The 23543-nt window shown below is 46.0% G+C and overlaps 1 protein-coding gene across 7 annotated transcripts in view; it reads right to left on the reverse strand.

Moving 5' to 3' along the window:
• Nucleotides 1-305: 305 nt before the first annotated feature.
• Nucleotides 306-23543, reverse strand: part of BRPF3 (bromodomain and PHD finger containing 3) — a 35661-nt gene continuing 12423 nt past the window's right edge. For 6 of the 7 annotated variants that reach the window (XM_055264326.2, XM_055264325.2, XM_055264329.2 and 3 more), the window contains exons 5-13: nucleotides 22943-23071; nucleotides 22330-22642; nucleotides 21302-21604; nucleotides 18785-19291; nucleotides 15165-15258; nucleotides 10890-10987; nucleotides 7796-7893; nucleotides 4029-4183; nucleotides 306-2665 (exon numbers count right to left, since the gene is read on the reverse strand). In XM_055264326.2, coding sequence (XP_055120301.1) covers nucleotides 2482-2665; nucleotides 4029-4183; nucleotides 7796-7893; nucleotides 10890-10987; nucleotides 15165-15258; nucleotides 18785-19291; nucleotides 21302-21604; nucleotides 22330-22642; nucleotides 22943-23071 — 1881 coding nt within the window. In that variant the 3' untranslated portion in view covers nucleotides 306-2481. The remainder of the gene's footprint in view (nucleotides 2666-4028; nucleotides 4184-7795; nucleotides 7894-10889; nucleotides 10988-15164; nucleotides 15259-18784; nucleotides 19292-21301; nucleotides 21605-22329; nucleotides 22643-22942; nucleotides 23072-23543) is intronic. The other variant, XM_055264331.2, reaches the window with a different exon arrangement.

Here is a 23543-nt window from a genome sequence, read left to right on the forward strand (position 1 = left end):
GCCAGCCTGGGCAACAACAACAAAAAAATAGCTGGCCGTGGTGGCATGTGTCTGTAGTCCCAGCTACTGGGGAGACTGAGGTAGGAGGATCTCTTGAGCCCAGGAAATCGAGGCTGCAGTGAGCTATGATCGTGCCACTACACTCCAGCCTGGGCAACAGAGACGCTGTCTCAAAAGAAAAAAAAAAAAGATACAGCCCTCGCTAGCTAGGAAACTTTCTTAATGGTCCTGGCCTGTTGAGGAGGAGGCTGTAGGGAATGGGAAGAGAGGGGTAGGCCCCTACTGATTAAACACAACACAGCGACTACTGCCCACTAGAACATTTATTTCTCAGAGAGAAAATAAGTTTCAGACAGTCATATTATAGTAGGTAAAATTAACTTTTGTATTCTTTACAAGCATAGATTTTTCTCTGTTTATTACCTCTCTTATACCATCTGTTATAAACAATTCTAGAAAGCAAATAAAGTCACTTTCTACAATAAATAGAGCATCATGTGCTTCACAGCAGACGCGACAGAGACACATAGGCCCCGTGCCACAGCAGGATCTGAGCCGTTTCCCGTTCTAAAAGAGCATTTTAAAAAATGAGACTCAGAGAGAGACTAAAATATTCAGAGATTGAAAAATAAAGAGAGAGACTAAGAAGAGAAAGTGTTGGGGGGAAGAGACAGACATAGAAAGAGAGGAAGTCCCAAGATCTTACAACACAGGTTTAGACAAAGGTCACAGAGTCCACAGCTGACCAACTACCTGGGGAGAGGGGAAGCACTGGCTCCTTTAAATCAACGACACTGTGTGGCCACACAATGGAGGACTCCAGTAATGGAAACTATAGGCCTGAATAATTTAGAACAGTATTTTACAATTATATACACCATGTCCTTCCCTAGCCATATGCTGTATTGTTTTTATTATTATACAAAATCCAAAACCCCATCCTTTTAAGTTATAGTGTTTTGTTGGTTCCCTTTTAAACTCTGGCTCATGTCCCAAATGTATAAGAAGTTGTGGTGGTTGGTTGGTTGTATTTTTAAAAAGTCAAGTGTGTAAAAATGGCAGTGATCTCCCCAGTGACTTTGTTTTGTCCAAAACTCCCCTATGAAAAATTTAAAACAATTAAAAAGAATATCAGGTTAAAAATCAACATGGCAATCAGTGGCCTGCAACTGGCCCTGCGACTTTGGTGCTCAGGAGGTGAAAAGAAATGTCCAGAGAACAGACACTGAAGCCTCTGAAAGTTGTGTTGGTTTGTCAGTCAGCATTCCCCATTCACAGTTTTTTTTCCTTCCATTTTTGAGAAGGTGAAGGTGGGGAGCGGGTTGAAGAGAAAGGAGGAAGGAGGCAGAGGGTTTGAAATAAAAGTAATGCATTCCCTGGAGTTAGGAAGTGGGAGTAGCAGAGGCTAGGCAGGGCAGGGCAGAGCACAGGCCAGGAAGATGTTTGGTGGCAGGCGCCATGCCATCCAGGTGGTGGAGAGTGAAGCATAAGACTGCAATTGCAGAAAAAGTCCATGAGGGGAGAAAAGAGGGATGAGGGCAGACCCAGCTGACGAGCACAGCTCCACCCAAACCACCCTCGACAACCACGTGGACAGATGGACACTCGCACACCCAGCCTGACAGGAGCCCACCCTGAAGGCTTGGGCCACCTCGTGGCAGCAAAAAAAAAAAACAACAGGGACCCGCCTTGATCCAGGGGGCACACTCGCAGAGCCGGGAAGTTGTGTCAACAGCAGAAGGGAAGGTCTGTGGGTGGGAGGTGGTATCCTGGGGGAGGGGGTCATAGGTTGTGGGCTGGCCTCTGTCTGGGCCTGAGGAGCCTGGCAGAGACACCACCTGGCATAGCAGCTGGCCTCAAGGGGAATGAGACATTAAAGAAAAAGACCAGTGTGGTGACGGTTTCTGTCAGTTTGGCACAAGAGGAAAAGAAAAGGAACATGGGAAAGAGAAAGCAAGACTGGGCAATGGGTGCAGAAGATGGGACCGGGAAGAGGTGTGAGAATAGGCGATAAGCGGGAGAGAGAGTGAGCTTGGGGAGATTCCCCTTGGGACCCTGGCGTATCCACAGCATCTCTGGGATCAGTGTCAGAACCTCACCCGCCCTGAGGTGTAGTTAGTGGGAGTAGGATGGAGGGGGCCAGGCAGCCCCTCAAGAAGGAGCCCAGGACCTCTTGCCATCTGGGCGGGGTCCATCTCCTAAGCTGGGCCCAAGCCCCACAGCTGTTTCTACTTCTAACTAGTTCTTCAGTGAAATATCCCCTGAGGGACCTTGGGTGGGAGTTTTTGGCACACAGCAGGCCTGCCAGGAGAACCATGCAATTGGTCAAACTGGGGCCTTGCCCCTAGTGGGGAGAAAGCCCAGTCCCTGGCCTACCATGAGAGGGGGAAGCTGCCAGCCATACATCTGGCAGGGGCAGAAGAGGCTTCTGTGCCCTGTGGGATGGAGGCAGGGCAGGCAGATGCAGGCCCAGCCCTGCCCTTACAGGTAACTGGAAGTGACGAAGGAGTGGGGCCCCCGGACTCTGCTCAGGTGGATCATCGCACGGTCATAGGCCACCTGCACTGACTTGCGGATGCTGGTCTTGCGGCCTTCCAGCATCTTGAGCTTGTCCACGGTGTCTTCCACACCCAAGGGCAGGACTTTGTCCCTTGGAAGCCACTGCCTGAAATGCAAGCACAGTAAGAGGCTGGGCAGTAGTGGGTCTCACAGGGGGTTCCTGTGGCCCTACTTGGCCAGGACCAGCAAAGCCACGGAGAGGGTACAGGGCAGAGGGAAGCAAATTGGGGGACTCCATGCAGGAGGCCACCAAGAACCTAGCAGGTCAGGACAGCAAGCAGGATATGCAGGAGTCAGGTGGGGGAATGGCATGGAATCAATTTTGCAGCTAGGTCCTTCTCTGGGCCCTTACTCTGTTTGGAGAGTTGTAAGGGTCCATAGGCTAAGAAAGGCCCACCTGCTGCCCTCTGGGGCTAGATGAGCCACCCTGGAGGGCTCTGAGCTTCGCCTTGCCTTGGAGAATTAGGGGGCGACGGCTAGCAAGTACAGCTGATGCCAGGAACTGATAAACTCATCTGTGGTGGGGCCTGCACACTGTGTATGTGTTTTTAAAGCTCCCCAGGTGACTATAACATGTGGCTAAGGATACAGCCTTTGGAGCAAGATCTTGTTTTGTATCTCAATTCTGGCTACAGGGTCTGGACTTTGTGAGCCTCAACTTCCTCATCTGCAAAATGGATTATGAGGGGATTAATGAAGACTTAAATGAGGATTAAAAGAGATCAGATATATAAAGCAATCTGCATAAGTACATGGAGTAAGCACTCAATGGCAGCTACTATTATCACTATTTTTATTAGCTAGTTCTCCCTCCTCACTCTATAGAAGCTAAGGTGAAAGCACTCTCTTGTTGGTGCTAAGAGAAACCTTAAGTGTTGTAAACCATAAATGAGCAAGTCTCCTGTAGTGGACACTGCACTGGCCAGAACCCCTCTCAGGACGGAAACATGCTTCCCAGAAGCTACTGGAAGTGTTGGAAGCCGACAGGCTCTCATCTGAGTCCCTCTCTAAGAATCACCCTCCACCAAGGAAGCCTCTGGCCCAGGCCACACCCCTCCCTCGGGGCAGTGGCATTCAATAACTAGTTGGCACAGGACAAAAAGGCACAGGCCCAATTCCTGACACCTCTATCTTGTTGAGCCACCCAGCTCCAGATGTGCCCAGTGGATGAGCTGAGGCAGCAAGTGGGCTGTAGTTCAACTTCTCCCCAGTGCTGCATCACTCCCGCCCCACAGCTCTCCTCAATAAGCCTCCTGATGCAAGTCTCGACCTCACAGTGTTTCCCAGGGAATCTGATCTGCAACACCCCTTAGTTACTATTAACATGGCAAGTGCAGGCCTGTTGCTGGCAAGTGGAGACCAGGGTAACTGGTAACATCCATGGCCCCTCTGTATATCTCACTAGCACAGCACCACTGGCACAGACCCCTGGCGTGCCCCTCAGCCCCCTCACAGCAGCACCCACTAACCAGGTGCGCTTGTTGTCAAAGAAGAGGACAAGGAAGAGCTTCTCTCCAGCCTCTGCCTGTTTCTGCTCTCCCAGCTTCAGCACGTCCAGCGGGGGGACAGGGATGGGAACGCCATTGTGCAGGAGGCCCTCCCGGGGCATCTTGGGATCGATGATCTGGAGGCAGAATAGAAGATGGGCACTCAGTGAGGGAGACCAGGGTGAGCAGTGCCCCTGCTGCAGGACCAACTGCTGAAGCACCCACGCCAGGGGAGTATCAGGCCTGAGTGGGGTATCTTTGATGTCCAGACCAGACAGGCAAACCTCTTCCTCCAACGTCCCTTAGGACAAAAGAGTAGAGGTCACTTTTTTTTTCCTGTCAATTTCCCCTTAGTACCTTTGCAATTCACCTCAAATGCTTGGGGGCCTTCCCTAGGTACCACAGCTATGAAGAAGGCTCTGCATACGGAAGCCCATCCAGTTGGTTCTAATGAGGTCTCTGGTTACCCACTACCTTCCTGTCTGACTACAATCCTTCCTGATACATGGACCAGATATATTTGTGACACCTCCATGGTAAGATCAGAGAGGAGGCTCAGTGTATAGCTACAGAATGAGCTTGGAGGTTGATGGAGAGGGAAGTATGATGTGGGTGGAAACAAGGGCCACTGGAGGCATTAATCCTTGAGGCAACAAGCTCCACAAGGGCAGCAGCTGGGCCCTTCTCCTTTGGGTTTGCTTCTGGCATCCAGCCCCGCCTTGCCTGGCTCAGAGACAGCAGGTGCTCAGCAAAATGCCTGGTAGCATCAACACAACAATCAAAATCCAGGTCTAGGGAGCACTTTCAAAGTTTCCAAAGCTCCTAATTATTCACACATCATCTCATTTCCATCTCTTGCTGATGCTGAGAAGTCTGCTAACAAGTGTTAGCTGACAAGAGGAAAACACCAAGCATAGAAGCAGAATGTAGCTGGCTAAAACCACACTGGGACTAAAACCAGACAAGGCTTGGGCCTCCACAGCCCACTGCCTCCTACGCAGCCCCTGCTTCCAGAGCAGACAGCTAATAGCTCTGGGAGCAAAGACTAGGAACTTACTGAGGAAGCAGCCTTCTCCAGAGACAGAGCAATCTTACTTCCTATACGCTGTCCCAGTGGGCCCCTTCTCATAATAAACTGCTCTCATTATCTACCTTTGCATGTCTGCCAATTTCACTACATCCCTCTCAATATCTTGAGATCAGAGCAGCTGAAAGCAGCTGTTCTGGTTAGGAGTTTAAGGAAGAACCACCTTACCCCACCCACCAGGTGTGTAATTTGATCAAAACTCTCCCAGCCTGTCTGTCCCTCCTGGGATTGAAGTAAAGGGTCTTAACGAGAACTACTATACAAGCCCTTGTAAGCTTCCTTGATTACCAAACAAAACAGTGAAGCTACTCTGATAGGTTTCCTCTTGACTAAGGTATGCTGGTTCCTGCCTTGGAACCCAGGGTGCTTGCAGAGGGTAGATTGTGAACAATTTCCCCTGAGGGCAAAAGCAAGGTAGGTAAGTCTGCCATCTGAGGAGAGCTTTTGTTTCCCAAAATAATAAATGGTCCATTCATTCAATGAATACTATGCAAATGTAAAACAACATGGTAACAAAGCTTGTGATAAAACTTAACATATGTGTACATACACTATTATTACAACTATATTAAGCTTGTGATAAAACTTAACATATGTGTACATACACTATTATTACAACTATAATATGAATATGTGAACAATAAATAGAAAGAATGATACAAAATGCTTGGAGTCAACATTAGAATAGTGGGGGTTTGTGTTTTTTTGCCTCTATTTTTACAAACTTCTATAATGCAGTATATTACTCTTACAAAAAAAACCAAAAAACAAAAAACAAAAACAAGAAAAAATGTTTAAAAGACAAGAAAAAAAAGACAAAAACCAGAAAAAATTAAAAACTTTATATCCACTATCTATGGATGCAAATACATACTGAAGAATGCATAGGAAAAAGACTAGGAGAGCATACACCAAAATAAAAACACAGGTTGTGTTCAGGTGGTGGCTGAATTTCTTTAATCATGACAGAAAATGTATAATTAAGAGGGTAATTAAAAAAAAAAGAAGACGAGTTTCAGACTAGTGTTTTTGCATTGTGAGGTATTCTGTTTGTTTGTTTTTTTTAAATCCAAACCTGCACAGCTTAATCACTTCTTTAATGACTGAGCTGGGAGTCCTGCAGTTTCACCGCTGGCAGGGCAGAGAGCCCTGTGAAGGCAGGCAGCCCCAGGCCCTAACTCTTCAGCTGCTAGGTCACAGTATGGATTTTCCCCACCTGCTACTGCTAAGGAGGGAGTAGAGTAGGCAACATGGCTTCCAATATGGCTCCAACAAACTGTATTAATACAACCTCTTTGAGCTATAATTTCCTTATCTGACCAAACAGGATCAGAATTCCTCCTCTCCTTATCTTAAAAGGCTGCTGTTAAAAGTTGCATATATGAAGGGGCTGGGAGAAACCCAGAGTCCTGTATACATGTAAGAGGCTGGTGGGGTGGTTCCCAACCCTGGCTACAGATCATCTAGGATGTTTTCTAAAAAATATTGATGCCTCAGTCTGGCCTCTGAGAGTCTAATTTGATAGTGCTGGGGTGGAGGTGACTTGATATGGGTATTGTTTGAAAAATTTCCACAGATTATTCTGACATGCCCCAAAGGTTTAGTATCAGTGGTATCTTCCAGAGCCAGGTGGACACTACCTCCCCAACTGAGAAAGAGTTCAGAAATAACAATCAAGGTGGTAAAAATTGAATTTTTAGCTGCTGCTACTATGACAGAAATGAAAAGTTTAGTTACTGCTGGTGTGAGTATAAACCAAAATGAACTTCCGGCAACTTGGCAACTTGTATCAGAATTCTGCATAGACTTTGCCCCAAGAAGGGACTCCTAAGAATTCACTGTAAGGAAATAATCATGGATGTGCACAAGGGTAAAACTACAATGATGTTTATTGCCAACTGTTTATCATAGTGAAAAATTCAAAACAATCTAAGTGACCAACTAGGGAATGGTTAAAATATGGTACATGCATACAACTGAAAACGATGCAATCATTAAAAATGATGTTGATGAAGAATGTTTAATGGCATAAGATGTGCACGTTCATGATATGCCGTTAAGTGAAAGGGAGGCTAAAAGCAGTATGGTCTCATATATATGCATTTTTTATAAAAGAGTAAGTGGATATACACCCCAAGTTATCCCTGAAGAGACAGGACTGTGGATGATTTCGAACTCAGTGGCTCCGAACACAGGCTTTGACATCACACATTTTAAACCCTGGGCTCAAATTCCAACCCTGTCATTTATTAGCTGAATGACCACAAATCGTCAGTTTTCTTCCTTACAAAATGTAATAATCATACTTTCCTCAGTATTTCAATGACTTAGCATGACAAATATTTAATAAAACGTCTAAGCATTATCAGTAGCTTTAAAGATTCTCTAAAATGGGCCCTGTTACTTTTATGCATAATGAAATAAATAAATGCTATTAAAACTCTAAGAACCCTGGCCTTGATCTGCATACTTTTAGCCTATTTTTAGTGCCCCAAGCTGGGAGCCTTGCTAGTTTGACCCACTCAGGCTGGGGCAAAACCCCCCTCCCTTCTATAGCTAAAGACACTCTGACTCCCACCACACTCTGCTGGCTTAATCCAATCAGATTAGCCCCCAAAGCAAGGCAGGGGAGGTAGGAGGGTGGTGTCTGGGGCAGACTCACCAAGGCAGGGTAGGAGGGGTAGCCTCGGCACTTGGCCCACACCAGCTCCAAGGGCTCCAGGTCTCCGCGGTCTTCAAAGGGCAGCAGGAGGCTTCTGCCTGGGGGTGGGGGAGGGGAGGAGACAGCACCCAAAGGGGACTTGGAATGGTGCCCAAAAGGCCTGCCTGTGGCCTCCACGTGACTGGGGCAACCCAGAAATGAGTCACAACATCCCCTCCACCCTTCCTTTTCCCTCTCCTTTCCTTAGAAGTTAGACTGGATCAGGGGTCGGCAAACTAGTTCTGTAAAGGGCCAAATAGTAAATATTTTAGCTTCTGTGGGCAGCACGGCCTCTGTTGCAATTACTCAACACTGCTGTTGTTACAGCATGAAAGCAGCCACACACACAATCTATAAATGAATGAGCATGGCTATGTCCCAATAAAACTTTATTTTTTGGACACTGAAATTTGAATTTCATGTAATTTTCACATGTTATGAAATATCATTCTTCTTTTGATTTTCTTTTCAATCATTTCAAAATGTAAAAACCATTCTTGGCCCATGGGCTATACAAAAATAGGCAACAGGCCATAGTTTACCGACCTCTGAACTAGAACCCTAAGATGGCTTTCCCTGGAAAAATGTAACTGCTTCATCCTCATGGCCTTAGGGAGAAGGGCCATAATCCAGCTTGGGCAATGCCACATACTGCTCTCTGGGCCTCCCTGAGTGCAGAGTCCTCAAGATGGAGGCTTCATGGACAAAGATGCCAGGCAAGACATCCTGGTAAAATTACTTGCTAACTGAGTTATTTTCTGACAGGGTCACACCTGGCCATCTAGGACACCTGGATGCACAGCACTCAGCAGAGCTAAGCGGTCTGCAAGTCCTTCACATGCCTTCTTTTGTCAGAACTGAGACTGGGTATCCCTGGGGCAGGCACTGCATCTTTTCATCTTACTTTGCTCTGCACTCAACGCACTAACACATGTGAATGAGTGCTTCACAGATGCTTCTGAAGACACAGAAGAACCTCTCTTTTCCTCTCCACATCTATACACTGGAATGGGCAGGTGACCACACTCAACCAAGGAAAAAAGTCCAAATCTAACAGAGTGGAAATTGTTATTTCTAAGGAAATATTACTACCTCACTTTTTAAAAAATTTTATTTATTTATTTTTTGTAGAGATAGGCTCTCACTATGTTGCCCAGGCTGGTCTCAAACTCCTAGCTTCAAGCAACCCTCCCACCTTGGCTTCCCAAAGTGCCGGGATTACAGGCGTGAGCTACTGTGCTTAACTCTACTTGTAATTTTTAAAAATGTATTAAAATTATAAGATACTATTTTGCACCTATTGAATCAATAGCAGTAACAATAAAAAGATAAAATCCAATACCAAAGAGGTAGACTGAGTAGAAACTGGTGCAATCACATACTACTGATGCAACTGCAGACCAAACCCATCCTTATGGAATGTAATTTGGCAGTATGTCTGAAGAGCCATTTAAAAAATGTATGAACCACCTGTTCCAGTAAATTCCTTCCCTGGGAATTTATTCTAAGAAAAATAACTTTAAAGATGAATAAAAGGATTTTAAAAATATGGGTTCACTACATTACATATAATGTTAAAAGCTGGAAACAACCCAAATGCCTAACAATAGAATGGTTAAGTAAATTATAATGCATTGTTAGATACATTGTTCCAATAATATGAGATATATAAAGATTATGTGTCAACATGAAGAAAGTACCAAAAAAATTGAAAAAAGTAGAATACAAAAGTGCATGTGTTTGGATCAGCATTTTGTTAAAAATGTGCCTAAAATAAACAGAAGGCAACACAGAGAAATGAAGACAATCATGTTACAGGTGATGGAACTATGGGAGGTTAATATCCTTTGGCGTCATTTTAGTAAGCATGTGGTTTTAAAAGTAAGAATAAGATGTCACCACCAGAAGCACAAAGTGTGCCAATCCACTCCTGGCTTTGTGTGAGATGCTGTACAAATTCATTTAGACATGAGCCTGACCTTTTGGGAACTGACAGTTACAGAAAGCAATGAAACACACAGGCATGCATTCATCAACACACATACAAGAAAGAAACTGATGCTAAGGGAAAATAAAGCAGTTGGGTAAAGGAAAGAAGGAAGAGAAGCCCTGCAGCCTGTGTGTTAGATGGAAACTTCAAAGACAGGGCATCCAGGGAGCGCACACCCCTGTACAGCAGGGCTGGACAGAGGTGAGCTCAGAGAACAGCCTGCTCTGCACCTGTCCCACCTGAGCACCACCCCAGGCCTCTCCCCCAGGTCCTGCCCTGCCCTTTATTCCCTTTGTCCAAGGAGAAAGGCCCATAAAACTACAGGGTTATGTATGTGCGAGATTCAGTGATACAGGCTATCACTGGTAACGTTTGTGAATGGGGACAGGCAGTATCCATGAAAATTACAAACACACACTTCCTTCAATTCAGTAATTCTACTTCTATAGATGGACTCCCTATGGATATAAAATTATCTATGCATAAGGTTGCTCACTGCAACACTGGTTATGATAATAAATGAAAACAATCTAAACGCCCATCTTTTAGAGGACTGGCTAAGCAAATGATGGCATTCCTATATAATGGGACACTGGGAAGCCAATAAAAAGCATAGAAGGATCTCCAAGATATATTATTAGCTGGAAAAAAAGGAATGGTTTAGAGGAACATGTGCATATTAGGCTTCTCCACTCACTCTCTTAATTATTCATGCAAGTTTTGGCTTGTATACATATGGATTACCTCTGGAAAGATATAAAAGAAAATGCTAGCAGTTGATGTTCCAGGGAGGGGAGTGCTGGCTTTCATTATACACACTTTTGTACCTTTTTGATTTTTATTACTATAGGCATGTATAACCTATTCAAATTTAAGATGCAATTAAAAAAAAAAAAGAGTATGATTGGCCTGGGAGAGGGCCATCTCCCTGCCCAAGGGCCCAAGAGTTTGGGGGAGCTCAGGGACTGGCTGCCTGGTACGGAGCCCCCAGCAGTGCAGCAGCCTGAAGAGCTGGCTCCTCAGAAGGCCTGGCCCCCTCAGCTCTGCCTGAACACTGCTCCTCACCTGAGCCATTGTAGTCAGAGTCTCCGTTCACACCTTCCAGGAAGGGCACTCGAGACAGGGCTGGCTTCCCACGGCTGCGTTTGGGGGGCGTCAGACCACTGCACACAGAGCAGGGAGAGAGGGGTGAAATGAGCAATTTCAATGACTAAAACGCCCACTCCCCTTCTCCCCTCTCCCCTCTCTGACAGGAGTGGAGCTGCAAAAACTCTTTAGGGAGGACAGTTTCTCACCTTCCCCTAAAAACTCACACTAACCCATGTTTTTGACTGAAAAGTTCCCACGAGGTTTTGAGGAACCATTTCATCCACATGGAAGGACTGAACCCGGAAGGAGTTGCTGGGTTCCCTGCTCAGGAACCTTGGACTTCATCCAAAGGAAAGGTCACACCAGTCATTTGTCAATCCTTCCAGAGTCTAAGCAGCCTTGCCATGACAGGGGCCATCTTACATCTGCCCAGAATTCTTTGCTCTGGTTCACGTCGTTTCTTCTTTAGAAACCAATTTATTTTTGAGATTCAAAAATTTGCCTCTTTGCCAAATTTTCTAAAGTGGACATGTGATACTTCCTTAATTAGAAAAGACATTTTTAAATTGGAAAAAAAAATGCACTTCTCACTTCCAAATGGTTTATGTGTGAAGTTTTTCTTGGATAGAGAGAAGTGGATTTTTTCAAGTAAAAAGTGGGCTGGGTGTGGTGGCTCATGCCTGTAATCCCAACACTTTGGGAGGCTGAGCTGGGCAGATCACGAGGTCAGAAGATCAAGACCATCCTGGCCAACATGGTGAAACCTTATCTCTACTAAAAATACAAAAATTAGCTGGCCGTGGTGGCAGGCGCCTGTACTCCCAGCTACTCAGGAGGCTGAGGCAGGAGAATCACTTGAACCAGGGAGTCGGAGGTTGCAGTGACCCAAGATCATGCTACTGCACTCCAGCCTGGTGACAGAGCAAGACTCCATCTCAAAAAAAAAAAAAAAAAAAGGTAGGCCAATTTTTGTTTCATGGCAATTGCAGAGGCAAAATATATATTACACAAAGACTAAAAAGTGATAAGCAAAAATTAGAATAGCAATACCAAAGCAATGTTGCAACTGAAGCCCACCTGGGCATCAGTATTTTCAAATTGTTCCCCATACAACTCTGACGTACACCGTAGCTTCTGGGCAAAAATGATATATATGGCTAGCACTTTTTTCCATCCAAACTTCAAAAAATAATATTACTCCTATATAACTTTAAATTTTTTTACTAAAAAATGCTTAAAGAATAGGTCGTCAATCCGCAGAAAAGCAGAAATGCTTAAAGAAACCCCTGGTGGGATAAGAAACAGCCAGGAGTAGGGACTGGTTGGAGAGTAGGGTATTCCCGTTTTACTGAATCAGAACTGACTTTATCAGGAACGTATGCTAAGAAAACTTTGCTTAACCAAAACCCAATGAATCACAATTTTTCAGTAACTAGTAGTTGGGTTGGTAGTTTTTACTGCTAGTCAAAATAGGAACTGTTTGGGAAAAAACAAAAAATACTCAGTTTACATTTAGGATTTAGTTCCCATTTACCCTACAAAAATCTGCCAATATATTAGAGAAATTGAGGCCTTGTACAAATGTAAAGTGCTAGTAATTTTATCAGGAAAGCCTCTCAAAGTTCACGTCAAGATGAGAAAAAGAAAAACAAAGTTCACATCAAGAATCTGGGGAGACATCTTCAAACACAACAGAAGAGAGCACAGCAAAGTAGTTAAGAAATTAAACTCTTGGAGCCTATCTGGGTTCAAAACCCAGCTCTTGTTATCAGTTCTGTAACCTTCAGCAAGTTACTTAACTTCTCCGAGGCTTACACTCCCCATGTGTTGTTGTAAGGATTAATGAACGAACACTCATAAAGCTCTCAGTACAGCACATACCATGCAGTCAATAAACACAGCTGTAGTTATTGTCATACGAAGGATAGTAAATTTTAATGTCTTACTGAAAGTATTACAAACTGCTAATACTGTACTATAGAATGATGAGCTCTGAGAAGGATGAGCTCAATAAAATAGGACGCAACACCAAAATAAAACAATAAAATAGGATGCAACACCAAAAATAGGTCTGTATGTTCCTGATTTGTAGAAAAAAGCACAACTGACTCAATCATGGCCTGCATTTCAGCCCTTTCTCCAAGTTACCCTGACCTAAGCAGACAACCCAACCTACAATTATCTTATTTACTGGTTTAACATCCATATCCATGAGAACAGACACCTTAGAAGATAATCTTCATGAGAACAGGCACCTTAGTGCTTAGAACAGTACCTGGCATACAGTAGGTGTTCAGTTATCAGTATTTGAATGAGTGACCTATAGAAAGCACATGTAGCACCAACCTGCTCAGAAAATCATCAGAAAAGATAAACCAAGGGGTAAGTGAAAAAGGGAGTGTGGGGGATGGGTTAGTGACCAGTTCTTTCAAGGTTATTTCTAATTCTGGGATTATATGATTCTGGTCTAATAAATAAGGTCTTCCCTTATGTACTTATTACCACAGTATGGGGGGAAAAAGAAAAACAACCCTTGCAGTTGAAGCCCTTGGATCTCCTATTTTAAACCCTGAAATATTAATATACCCTTCCTCCAAGGGGCCCCAGATAAATCAAGGGCATTGCACTGGAGTTCTGCAGAAAGGCAAACATGCCACCTGAATTAGCAGGCTAACCAGAGCCTGGCCTTGCTTGCTCTTGTGGCTAATAGCTGAAAAGAATGCCCTTCATAGAAGAAGGGTCCAACACACCTTCCACCTTTAGTCAAGAGCGAGAAAAGGATAGTTTGATGGGTCCAATCCTACCCTGACCCCAACAAAGTGGGCTTCCAGATACCTTATCTTTGAAGGCAGTCAGGAACTTCAACCCAGGTCCAGGCTAGAAGCATCATGTAAGATTCTGAAATCTTTCTCTTTCCTGTGCCTGATAATTTTTTCCCATCTACTTCCCCTGTATCTCTGGAGGCTGCAATAGGAAGCTAGGGCAACTCTGAGGGTTGGCGGGGCGTAGGGGAATCTCAGAGAAACCACAGCAGGGAACCAGTCCAGGCCAACGAGTAGCTGGTGACCCCCTCAGCCCTACCAGTAGTCCCACAGCCCAGGTAGACTGAATGCCTAAAAGAACACATGCCCAGTCTGCCTTGGAAGCACTTCAAACACAAATAGTCTTCTGGTGCTGCCCTGGGACCTTTCCTCCCCTACTCTGAACCTAAGATCCATTCAGCAGTCATGTGGTGGGGCCATGACATTAGCCTTCAGGACAAGTCACTTTTCCTTTGTGGCAGTGAGGGTTTCTCATTTCTAAGAGTCCTCCCCGCCCTGGTGTCTTACAGAACACAGAACACAGAGCAGGGGCTCCATAAACTCTTGTGCCTGGAAGAAACTTCAAGGTCTGGTCTGAGAAATCCTCTCTTCAGATAAAAGAATGGGAAGAAATCCATCCCTTTTCAGCTCAAGGACTGTAGAAGAGCTTTGGGGCCTTTGTCTGAATAAAAAGCAATTCCAGGCCAGGCACGGTGGCTCACGCCTATAATTCCAGCACTTTGGGAGGCTGCAGTGGGCAGATCACTTGAGGTCAGGAGTTCAAGACCAGTCTGGCCAACATGGTGAAACCTCATCTCTACTAAAAATACAAAAATTAGCTAGGCGTGGTGGCATGTGCCTGTACTCCCAGCTACTCAAGAGGCAGCGGCAGGAGAATCACTTAAACCCAGGAGGCGGAGGTTGCAGTGAGCCAAGATCGGGCCACTGCACTCCAGCTTGGGCAGCAGAGCAAGACTCCATGTCAAAAAAAAAAAAAAGGCAATTCCAAATTTCCCACTTGGTCATTTCATACACCTACACCACACCTCTATAAAGAGGCTATGATGCCCGAAAAGGCAAAGAGCAAAACCAAGTCTGTAATGGCTGGGTTGTCTAAATGTGTGTAGGGGCAGCAGGGGACTTTGGCTCAAATGTTAATTTCACTGAGCCATAGGAGATTTAGCTTTCCCTATCCTCTAGAGTCCAAATTCAGCCCCACAAACCCTGTAAAGCATCAGCACTACTCTTCCTCTCTCAGATCAGATCTGAGAGTCAAGGGTCACCCTGTTTCCTAGGAACTCCCAGAGTTACAGATAAGAGGCCTCAGGAAATAGCAGGAGTGGGGGAAGAGAGAAAAAGGTAAGCAGGAGGAGGTTCAATCTGTAGTTGAATGGCGAGTAAAAGGAGGGGTAGCAGAGCTGCTGACAAAGCTTTGGGAATGTGTTCTTACCTGCAAGCTTCAAATGCCAGTCCACCACTGAGACCCAAACTACATTCAGAGTCAGACCCGCTTTCGGTGTGTTTTCCAAAGCCGTTGGTTATGCCTGCCAAGGACACACACAGTGAGTCTGAGTGCAGAAATTCCCCTTCCCAACACATGCTACAGGGTGAGGCAGCCACCTCAGGAGGGCTCAGTGAGGAGTGGAGAGGATGGCTATTCCTTTCCCTGTGAGAAATGGGTCTTGGGTGATAGAGAAGATCTGATCAAGACAAAAGTTTGGGGGGAAATATTGCTGGCTAGGGCAAGGAGCAGACACCGCAATTTCCTTCCCATCCTTCTGCTTTTTGTTTAAGGAAACCATAGCACACAGCTCACTCAGCTACTGTCATTTGGCTACACAGGGAGATACTAAGACTTCTACTACCCTGGCTGGCTCACAAGTCCTTGGATCTGCTTCTAATTTCAAACCTCAATTATCAGGTAGCCTTCTCTGCCTTTTCCAGGAGCCCAACCGCCTTGCCTCTTCAGATAAACACTCACATAACCTATGCATCACACAGCTGGCAACAGCTAGTTTGATTCTTTGGGGGTGGTGTCAAGAGAGACTAGAGATGGATAAGGGCCCTTTGTCAACCACACCCTGAGATATCTCACAAGGCTAATCCAAAGTGAGGATGGGGGCACTCTTCAGCGGAACTAAAGCAGCCCAGAACTTCCTGGGAGGGAGAGTCAGAACCTGGGGTTCTAGGCTGGGCTCTGAAACACAGGTTCCTTTTCTCTTGCTTTGAGGTCTCTTGACCTCTCCTTTTGTGAAGTGAAGATAATACCTTACTTACTTACTATTCAGTATGTATGAGAGAAGGTCTGTTTATAGTGGGGAGCCCTTCAGAGGCAAATGAAGGCTGTTTGGTCATCCCAGGTATATGACCTTGAAGTGAAGGCTTCCACTCTCCTATCTATCCAATTTATTTTTCTATTTTTTGAGATAGGGTCTCGCTCTGTTGACCAGGCCAGAGTGCAGTGGCGTAAACAAAGCTCACTAGAGCCTCGATAGCATGGGTTCAAGTGATCCCCTGCCTCAACCTCCTGAGTAGCTGTGACCACAGGCATGCGCCCTATGCCCAGCTAACTGCTTAACTTTGTAGAAACAGGGTCTTGCCATGTTGCTCAGGCTGGTCTCGAGCTCCTGGGCTCAAGTAATCCTTCTGCCTCAGCCTCCCAAAGTACTGGGATTACAGGCATGGGTCACTGTGCCTGGCCTTTATCCAATTGCTAGCCACACTAAAAGTCCTATAATTCTAACAGCTGAGCCAAGAGGTGTACGGAGATGGGCCAGGCACCTGATTTGAAAGCTGTAAATTACAGACACCGTAACTAGAAAACTGTGAGGCAAGTCCCTCCTATAAGAGCAGGTGTCTGAGCCACAATGTCTATCCTCTGACCTGGCTCTGCCTCTAACATTATGACCACAGTTTAAATCACTGAAGCCATCTGTGTCTTGGGTGCCTCACTTACGAAGGATCAACACCTCTTTTTGTGAGATTCAACTAAGGTTGTATAGAAGTATTCCTGAGTGCCAGGCAACTGGGATGGTGAGAGAGAGAGACAGGATTCTAGCAGTATCTCCAAGCAACAGGCCCCCTCAGGTTGGATAGGCCTCATGTACAGAGCTACTTCCCAATAGCAGGATCTTTCATTCTTTTAATGCAGTGTTCTCAGCACTGTATGGCTAAGCCTGATTCAGCTGAGAGGATGACAGTAACTGCTACCATCTACTGCTATATGCCAAGTGCTTTATAAAGGGTATTTCTAGTTCTTAGAACCCTGCAAGGTAGGTATCAGAAACTCCATATTAAGAATAAGGAAACAGACTCAGAGAAGTTAATTAATTTTCCTGTGGTTACACAGCCAGTAAGAAATTGCGGATTTGAGTGCAGGTATGCCTGACTCCAGGCCTTAAGCTCTTGCCTCTATATACCAACTTACTCCCCTAACACAGAAAAGTTTTGGCCAGATGAGATGGGAAGGTATTGTTGAAAACAAAATATCAGGCAAGAAGACAGAAAAGCAAGTGCTGGCCACACAGTCCAAAGTCACCATGTAAAAGTACATGAGGGACACAAACAGCAAAAGCCAAGAGCAGCCCTCCCTGCCAAGAAGGTCGGTCTTCCCTAACCCACCAAGACCTAAGTACTCTGCACGGCATTCAAAGTCCTTCACATTCAGTCCCATCTCACCCATCCAGTCTTGGCTCCTGATGCGCTGGGAAGCCTCTCTCTAAGCTATCCCTCACAGAGATTCTATCCTCCTCCTTGTTCCCACACACCCAGGCCTGAGGCCTTCATAACCATTCCTTTCCACAGGGCCTCATCCCACAGGGACAGCTCAGCCCAACTCCTACAGCTCAAATTCCCTGAACACCTCTAGCAATGCTACCTCTCACCCGACAAATAACAACATACTGTCCACCACTGTGATTTCTCTAAATTTTGAGACACTCATTTGCCCAATGGCCTGTGAACCTTCCAGAGCTGGAATTAAGTCTGACTTATTTTATTACTTCCCCACAACTACTCATGACTCGCTCCTGCTGGATGTATATTAAGAATACTTTAGGTGAGGCGTGGTGGCTCATGCCTGTAATCCCATCACTTTGGGAGGCTGAGGTGGGCAAATCACTTGAGGTCAGGTGACCAGCCTGGCCAACATGGTGAAACCTCATCTCCACTAAAAACACAAAAATTAGCAAGCCGTGGTGGCGGGCACCTGTAGTACAGCTACTCGGGAGGCTGAGTCAGGAGAATCGCTTGAACCCAGGAGGCAGAGGTTGCAGTGAGCTGAGATCATGCCACTGCACTCCAGCCTGGGCGATGGAGCAAGACTTATCTCAAAAAAAAAAAAAAAGAACTCTTCTTTAGTGATGGAACCTCCATTACATACCTCTATCACCACCTCACCCCACCCCAACCCCTCTGCTGCAGCCAAACTGGTTCCCTCAGTGTTCCTCAGACATGCAGGCATGTTCCCACCTCCAGGACCTGTGTACTTTCTAGTCTGTCTTTTTGGAATGTTCTTCCCCTAGACATACAAATAGCTCATGCCTTCAACTCCTTCAGATCTTTACTCAAACGTTACCTCCTTAGAAAACCTGGCCACCCTCTCTAAGACCACTCTAGCATTCCTTCCCTGCTGGATCTTTCTCCAAAGCTTCTAATACAAGATACAGTTTACTCATTTGCTTTTAATATATTCCCCCATAAGAGAGGAGATTTTTGTCTGTTTTGCTCATTGATTTTTCCCCCAATGCCTAGAACAGTGCCTAACACAAATATTTGATGAATGAACTGAAATGAAGGTAGGAATCATTTTACTTTATACAACATTGCATTACCCTCAGGGCCAATGAATCCCAGACACAATCTGGCTCTCTGGAAAATACCTGCTCAAAGCCTATTTCCCCTGGCTGCTACTCACGTGCCAGGCCCAACTGTGAGCTATGGTGCCCTCAATGCTACTACTGCTGTTCAATGGGGCCATTAGAGAGATGGCCAACTGGGGAAGGTGCTGGTTGGCAAGGCAAAGCAGAAAAGCAGATGCGAAGTATCAAGAGAAGTCCCAGGCAGGGTCACCTGTCTCTTCCTCCTGCTGGGGGGACCTCTCCCCTTCGCTCTCACTACAGCTCCTGCTCCTTGGCCGCTTCCGGGAGTGGCGCTCTTCCTCGATGCTGGCTGGAGAGGCAGGAGAGCCTGCCACACCATGGTCCTCGCCATTCTCCAGGACCCTGTCTGGGCTTCTCTGTAGCTTAACCCCATTCTTGGCCTTCTTGAAGAGGACTGATGTGCGGCGACCCACACCACTAAGTGGGGTACCGGCTGGGGTGTCAGGGGCCATGAGGGATAGTCTGTTGATGCCATTGTCACTGAGCAAGCGTTGCAAAGGCTCACTCCCTAGCTGCAGTGGTGATTTTTCCAAGAGTTCATCTTCTTCCACCTTTCTGGGCTTTAGGAACCGGCTTGGAGGTTTGCTATCATTGATGGGTTTCAGAGTAGGGGGCTCCGGGGGGGATTCTTGCTCAGACAAGGAAGGTGCAGGCCCAGTGGGCTCCAGGGTTGGCGGAGGAGGCAGTTTGGAGTCATCTATTAGAAAAAAAGAGAACCTGCTTGAACATTTTAGAAAGAGTCTGCTCCTACAAGCTAGATACTGACACTGACAACCAAGGACCAAAAGCATGGGCTGTTATAAGGCTTGAGATGCATTCAAGGTCTTAGATCTGAAGCAAAGAGAAAGGAGGATTAGGTTTTTTTTTTTTTTTTTTTTCAGAGACAGGATCTTGCTCTGTTGACCAGGCTGGAGTGCAGTGGTCTGATCACAGCTCACTGCAACCGCAAACTCCTGGGCTCAAGTGATTATCCCACCTCAGCCTCCAAAGTAGCTAGGTCTACAAGCACACACCACCACGCTTGGCTAATTTTTTAAAAAAATTTTTGTAGAGACAGGGTCTTACTATGTTGCCCAGGCTGGTCTCAAACTCCTGGCCTCAAACAATCCCCCTGCCTCTGCCTCCCAAAGTGCTGGGATTACAGGGATGAGCCACTATACCCATCCCTAGGAGAAGTAAGTTCTATCTACACTAGTAGTTCTCAACCCTGGCTATGCATAAGAATCACATAGGAAGTTTCTCAAAAATTCCAATGCCTAGGCTGCATCCCATACCAACTGAAACCAAATTTGTAAAGATATGGTATTTTGTTTTCTAAAGCTTACCAGGGGAGTCTAACGAAGTGAGGATTGCAAACCATTGCTCTACACCCAAGAAAGCCACATGCTTAATCAATAAATAGGTTAAGTCTCAGCTTGACAGATTAGGTATCTATAATTCTCACTGGACTCAAGAGTTTTCTCATCTGTCAATCGATTTTATTTCGCATCACCCAAGTGAGAACAAGTACAGCAGGCAGAAAAAGTTCAAAAATGTGAAAAACAGAGACCAAGTAAGTTAAATCAGTGGTTGCCAAACATGTCTGCTCACCTACCACCTTGAAACTTTTAAAAGTTGAGACTTCCAAGCCAAAGCCCAGACATCCCTAACTGAATCTATGGGAGGTGAGGTTACGCTTTTTTTTTTTTTTTTAATTTTCTAGGTGATGCTGTTGGCTTACTGGGCACAACTCTGTACTGCCACAGCCCCAGAAGTAGGGATACAAATGGCATGCTGACTGTCATATGGGGAGTCCAGAGGAGTCGCAATGGACACAAAGCCCTCTGATGTCAAATGTGATCTCTCAACCATGTCTCCATTCTCTGCCAACCTAAAATAAAATGGGCTGTTACCTATAATTTGGGCCCCTATCCATTTGAAGTAACTTCTAGCCTTTTGGACTGTGTGCGTGACAGGCCCTCCCAAGCTATAGGCTCAGATCTGAAGGCAGGTATGAGGGAGACAATTTCATCCCCAATGAAGGAGAAGAATGAGAAGCAGCTTAGCGTATAAGGTTCCTGGGTTTCTGAGAATCACTTCCCCGGCTGTCTTTTCTTCTTTTTTATTTTTATTTTTTTGTCTTTTCTCAAGATTAAGAAAAACTGTGGAAACCAACTATCTTTTATAGTCTGGCCTCTCTACTTGAGATGGGCCTGTAGATTCAGCTAGATGGGGTAAAAACCATGAGGTGGCTCAAAAGCCCAGGGTCTTTCCTTCTCTGCTATCCCCTCACACCCCAACCTAACCTGCTCTAAGAGTCTCTCCACATGATGATACAAGGTAGGCTGATATTTAACTGGTATGTACAATACGGCTGTATCAGGTGCAAAATACTGACATACTTAATTGGCTAATAAACAGCTGCTGGGCTGCAGCACCTGAAACTCCCCACAATCCAGCAACTAAATATCCACATCAGGGGCTTTTGGGAGCCCACTCCAATATAACAGCCAACATCTACTGAGAGATGGATAAATTTTCGTCTCTATTGATTGTTAAATATTTTGAACATCATCCCTGCGTATACATGGAAGTGTGACCCTTCCAAGTACTTCTGCTTGCCCACAAGTGTCAGATCTAAACTCAGAAAGAATATCCCCATTATGATATTTCAGCTTAGCCTTTGTCCCTCTTTACCCTCCAACCCCTGCCTGTGACTATCTCTCACCTCTGTCCCCATCGTCTTCTGGCTCCTCCTGCAAGGCCTGCTCCAGCACAGCTGCATCCCCCTGGGGCCCTGCTGGCAGCTCCCCATTGGATACTGTCTTGTTGAGTGATGGTGGTTGTGGTGGTGGTGGCTGTGCCAGCTTCTGCCGAAGGGCATTGATCTCCCGGCGTAGCAGGCGGACACGGCGGGTGCGGGCCCCACTGGACCGCATGGCGCTCACCAGGTCCAGTTTCTCCAGCAGCTCCTTCAGCTGCACCTCTGGGGACAAATGGGCCCGGTTCTCTGGGATGAGGATGTTGTCCACTGCCAGGGAGAAGGGAGGACAGAAGGGGCTGAAGGACCTGCCCAGCACAGGGCAAGAGAAAGGGGCCGAATCCTTCGGATGCAAAACTCTCTCTTGGAATGCCTGGGCCAGCAGCTTCCAGCAGCGTCACTGTGGGCCTTGGCCCTGCAACACCACTGCCCAGAAGGCAGCCACAGGGGCAAGGTCAGAATGTGGGAAACGTCTGCAGGAAGCAGTTCACAGTCATGATTATGGGCTCCATGGAGCAGGCATGAGGCAGCTCGGCAATACCCTGGCCTGAGTGACTGGCTGCTGCCATCGAGAAGCAGAGAGCAGGGACAGGCAGCGTGTGGGGCTCAGAGGCAATTCCATTTTTCTGGTCATCCACCTGCAATCTTCTGAATGAGCCAGACACACACCAGCAATGCACTCTCCCTGTCCCATGCTCCAATGCCATACAGAGGGGATCCAAGAGAGGAAGACCTCTGATGAGGCTTTAAGCTTTTCAAACAGACCACTAGTACCTGATTCCCCTTTTCTACCACTTAAGAAGTGCTGAGTACATTAAACTTTAACCCTTAGAACTATTCCAGCCACAAAGGCATACCTCAGTCTGTGCTCACCCTCAGCTTTGCTCCTGGAGTCTACCTATAGCCCCAAGGACCACCCTGATCCCTCACTCTGTAGACTCTGTTCCTGTGCCTCCTCCTGGCCCCTCTCCTCCCCACCCATCCAGGCCTCTCACCGTCTTCCCAGGAGAAGCGGTAAAAGTCTTCCAATTTGGGTGACTCGGGCAGGTGAGTGCCCCTCTCGTGGTCATAGCCGATGTTCTCTGCCTGCCGCCGGGCGTGCCGTAGGATGGCCCCTCCCAGGTCCCGCAGGCGGACAGCTGCTCGGTGGAAAATTGTGTCTTTAGCATTATACTTCATGCAGTTGGTAACTATAAGGTTAAAGTCCTCCTCAAACTCCTCCAAGGTGCGGTACAGGTGGGACTCCAGCTTCCGCCTCATAGTAGAAAAATCCATTGGCTTGGATATGAATTCCAGGTAATCTGGAACCTAAACATATAAAACCTGTACAATTACAACAACCATTTACTAGCCAAACAGGCACACCCTTCACCAATACTCTTGGCCTCCTCAATTTCTGATTTGGCCAAGCCAGGCTAACTCAAAGACCTACAGTCCTGGCCCACCCTGGCCTGCTGACCCCTCATCAAGGGCAAGTCTACTAGCTTTGCCAGACCCACCCTCCTACCCCTGGTTTTGTACACCCTGTGGCCCAACTCCTTCCTAGCCTACTCAGACCCTGTTCCAGTTCAAGAAGAATTTACTACTTGGAAAGTAGGGGGAACTTGCCTCACTCAAGTTGACTGGTTCTGCGAAGATGTGTGCAGGATCCTTCTCCTGCAGCAGGTCCAGTGTTGTCCTCAACAAAACATTGAATGGCATCAGCTCCAGCTCCATGGCAGCCTGCTGGACTTTGACCTGTGGGGAAAGTGGGGTGAGATCAGATCAGAACATCCCCTGCAAAGATGTACTGAAACTTTTTCTTGATAGCTTGACTTTTACCAATCATGTACAACAAATTTTCATAGAATATTAAGCTGACCAGTATATGAGGAGCTATCACCCAACCTTTAGCCTAGGAATAATGACACCAACAGCTACTATTTTGATTGTTTCCTATGTACCAAACATCATACTAAAATTTACAGTAACAATAATAATTATCATTACAATTATAATAATTAACACTTCTATAGCCCTTACTAAATGCCAGGTAATGTTCTAAGCATTTTATGTAAAATAAATGAGTACATGAAGTAGGAACAGATGAGGTATTTTACAAAGAGGAAATCAAGTAACTAAGGAACTAGGAGGAAATTAAGTAACTGGCCTAAAGTCATAGCTAATAAGGGGCGGAGTTGGGATTCAGTCCCAGACAGTGGTTCTACAG

Source organism: Symphalangus syndactylus, chromosome 23 (genome assembly GCF_028878055.3).
Source record: "Symphalangus syndactylus isolate Jambi chromosome 23, NHGRI_mSymSyn1-v2.1_pri, whole genome shotgun sequence".
In the NCBI taxonomy this organism is placed as follows: Eukaryota; Metazoa; Chordata; class Mammalia; order Primates; family Hylobatidae; genus Symphalangus; species Symphalangus syndactylus.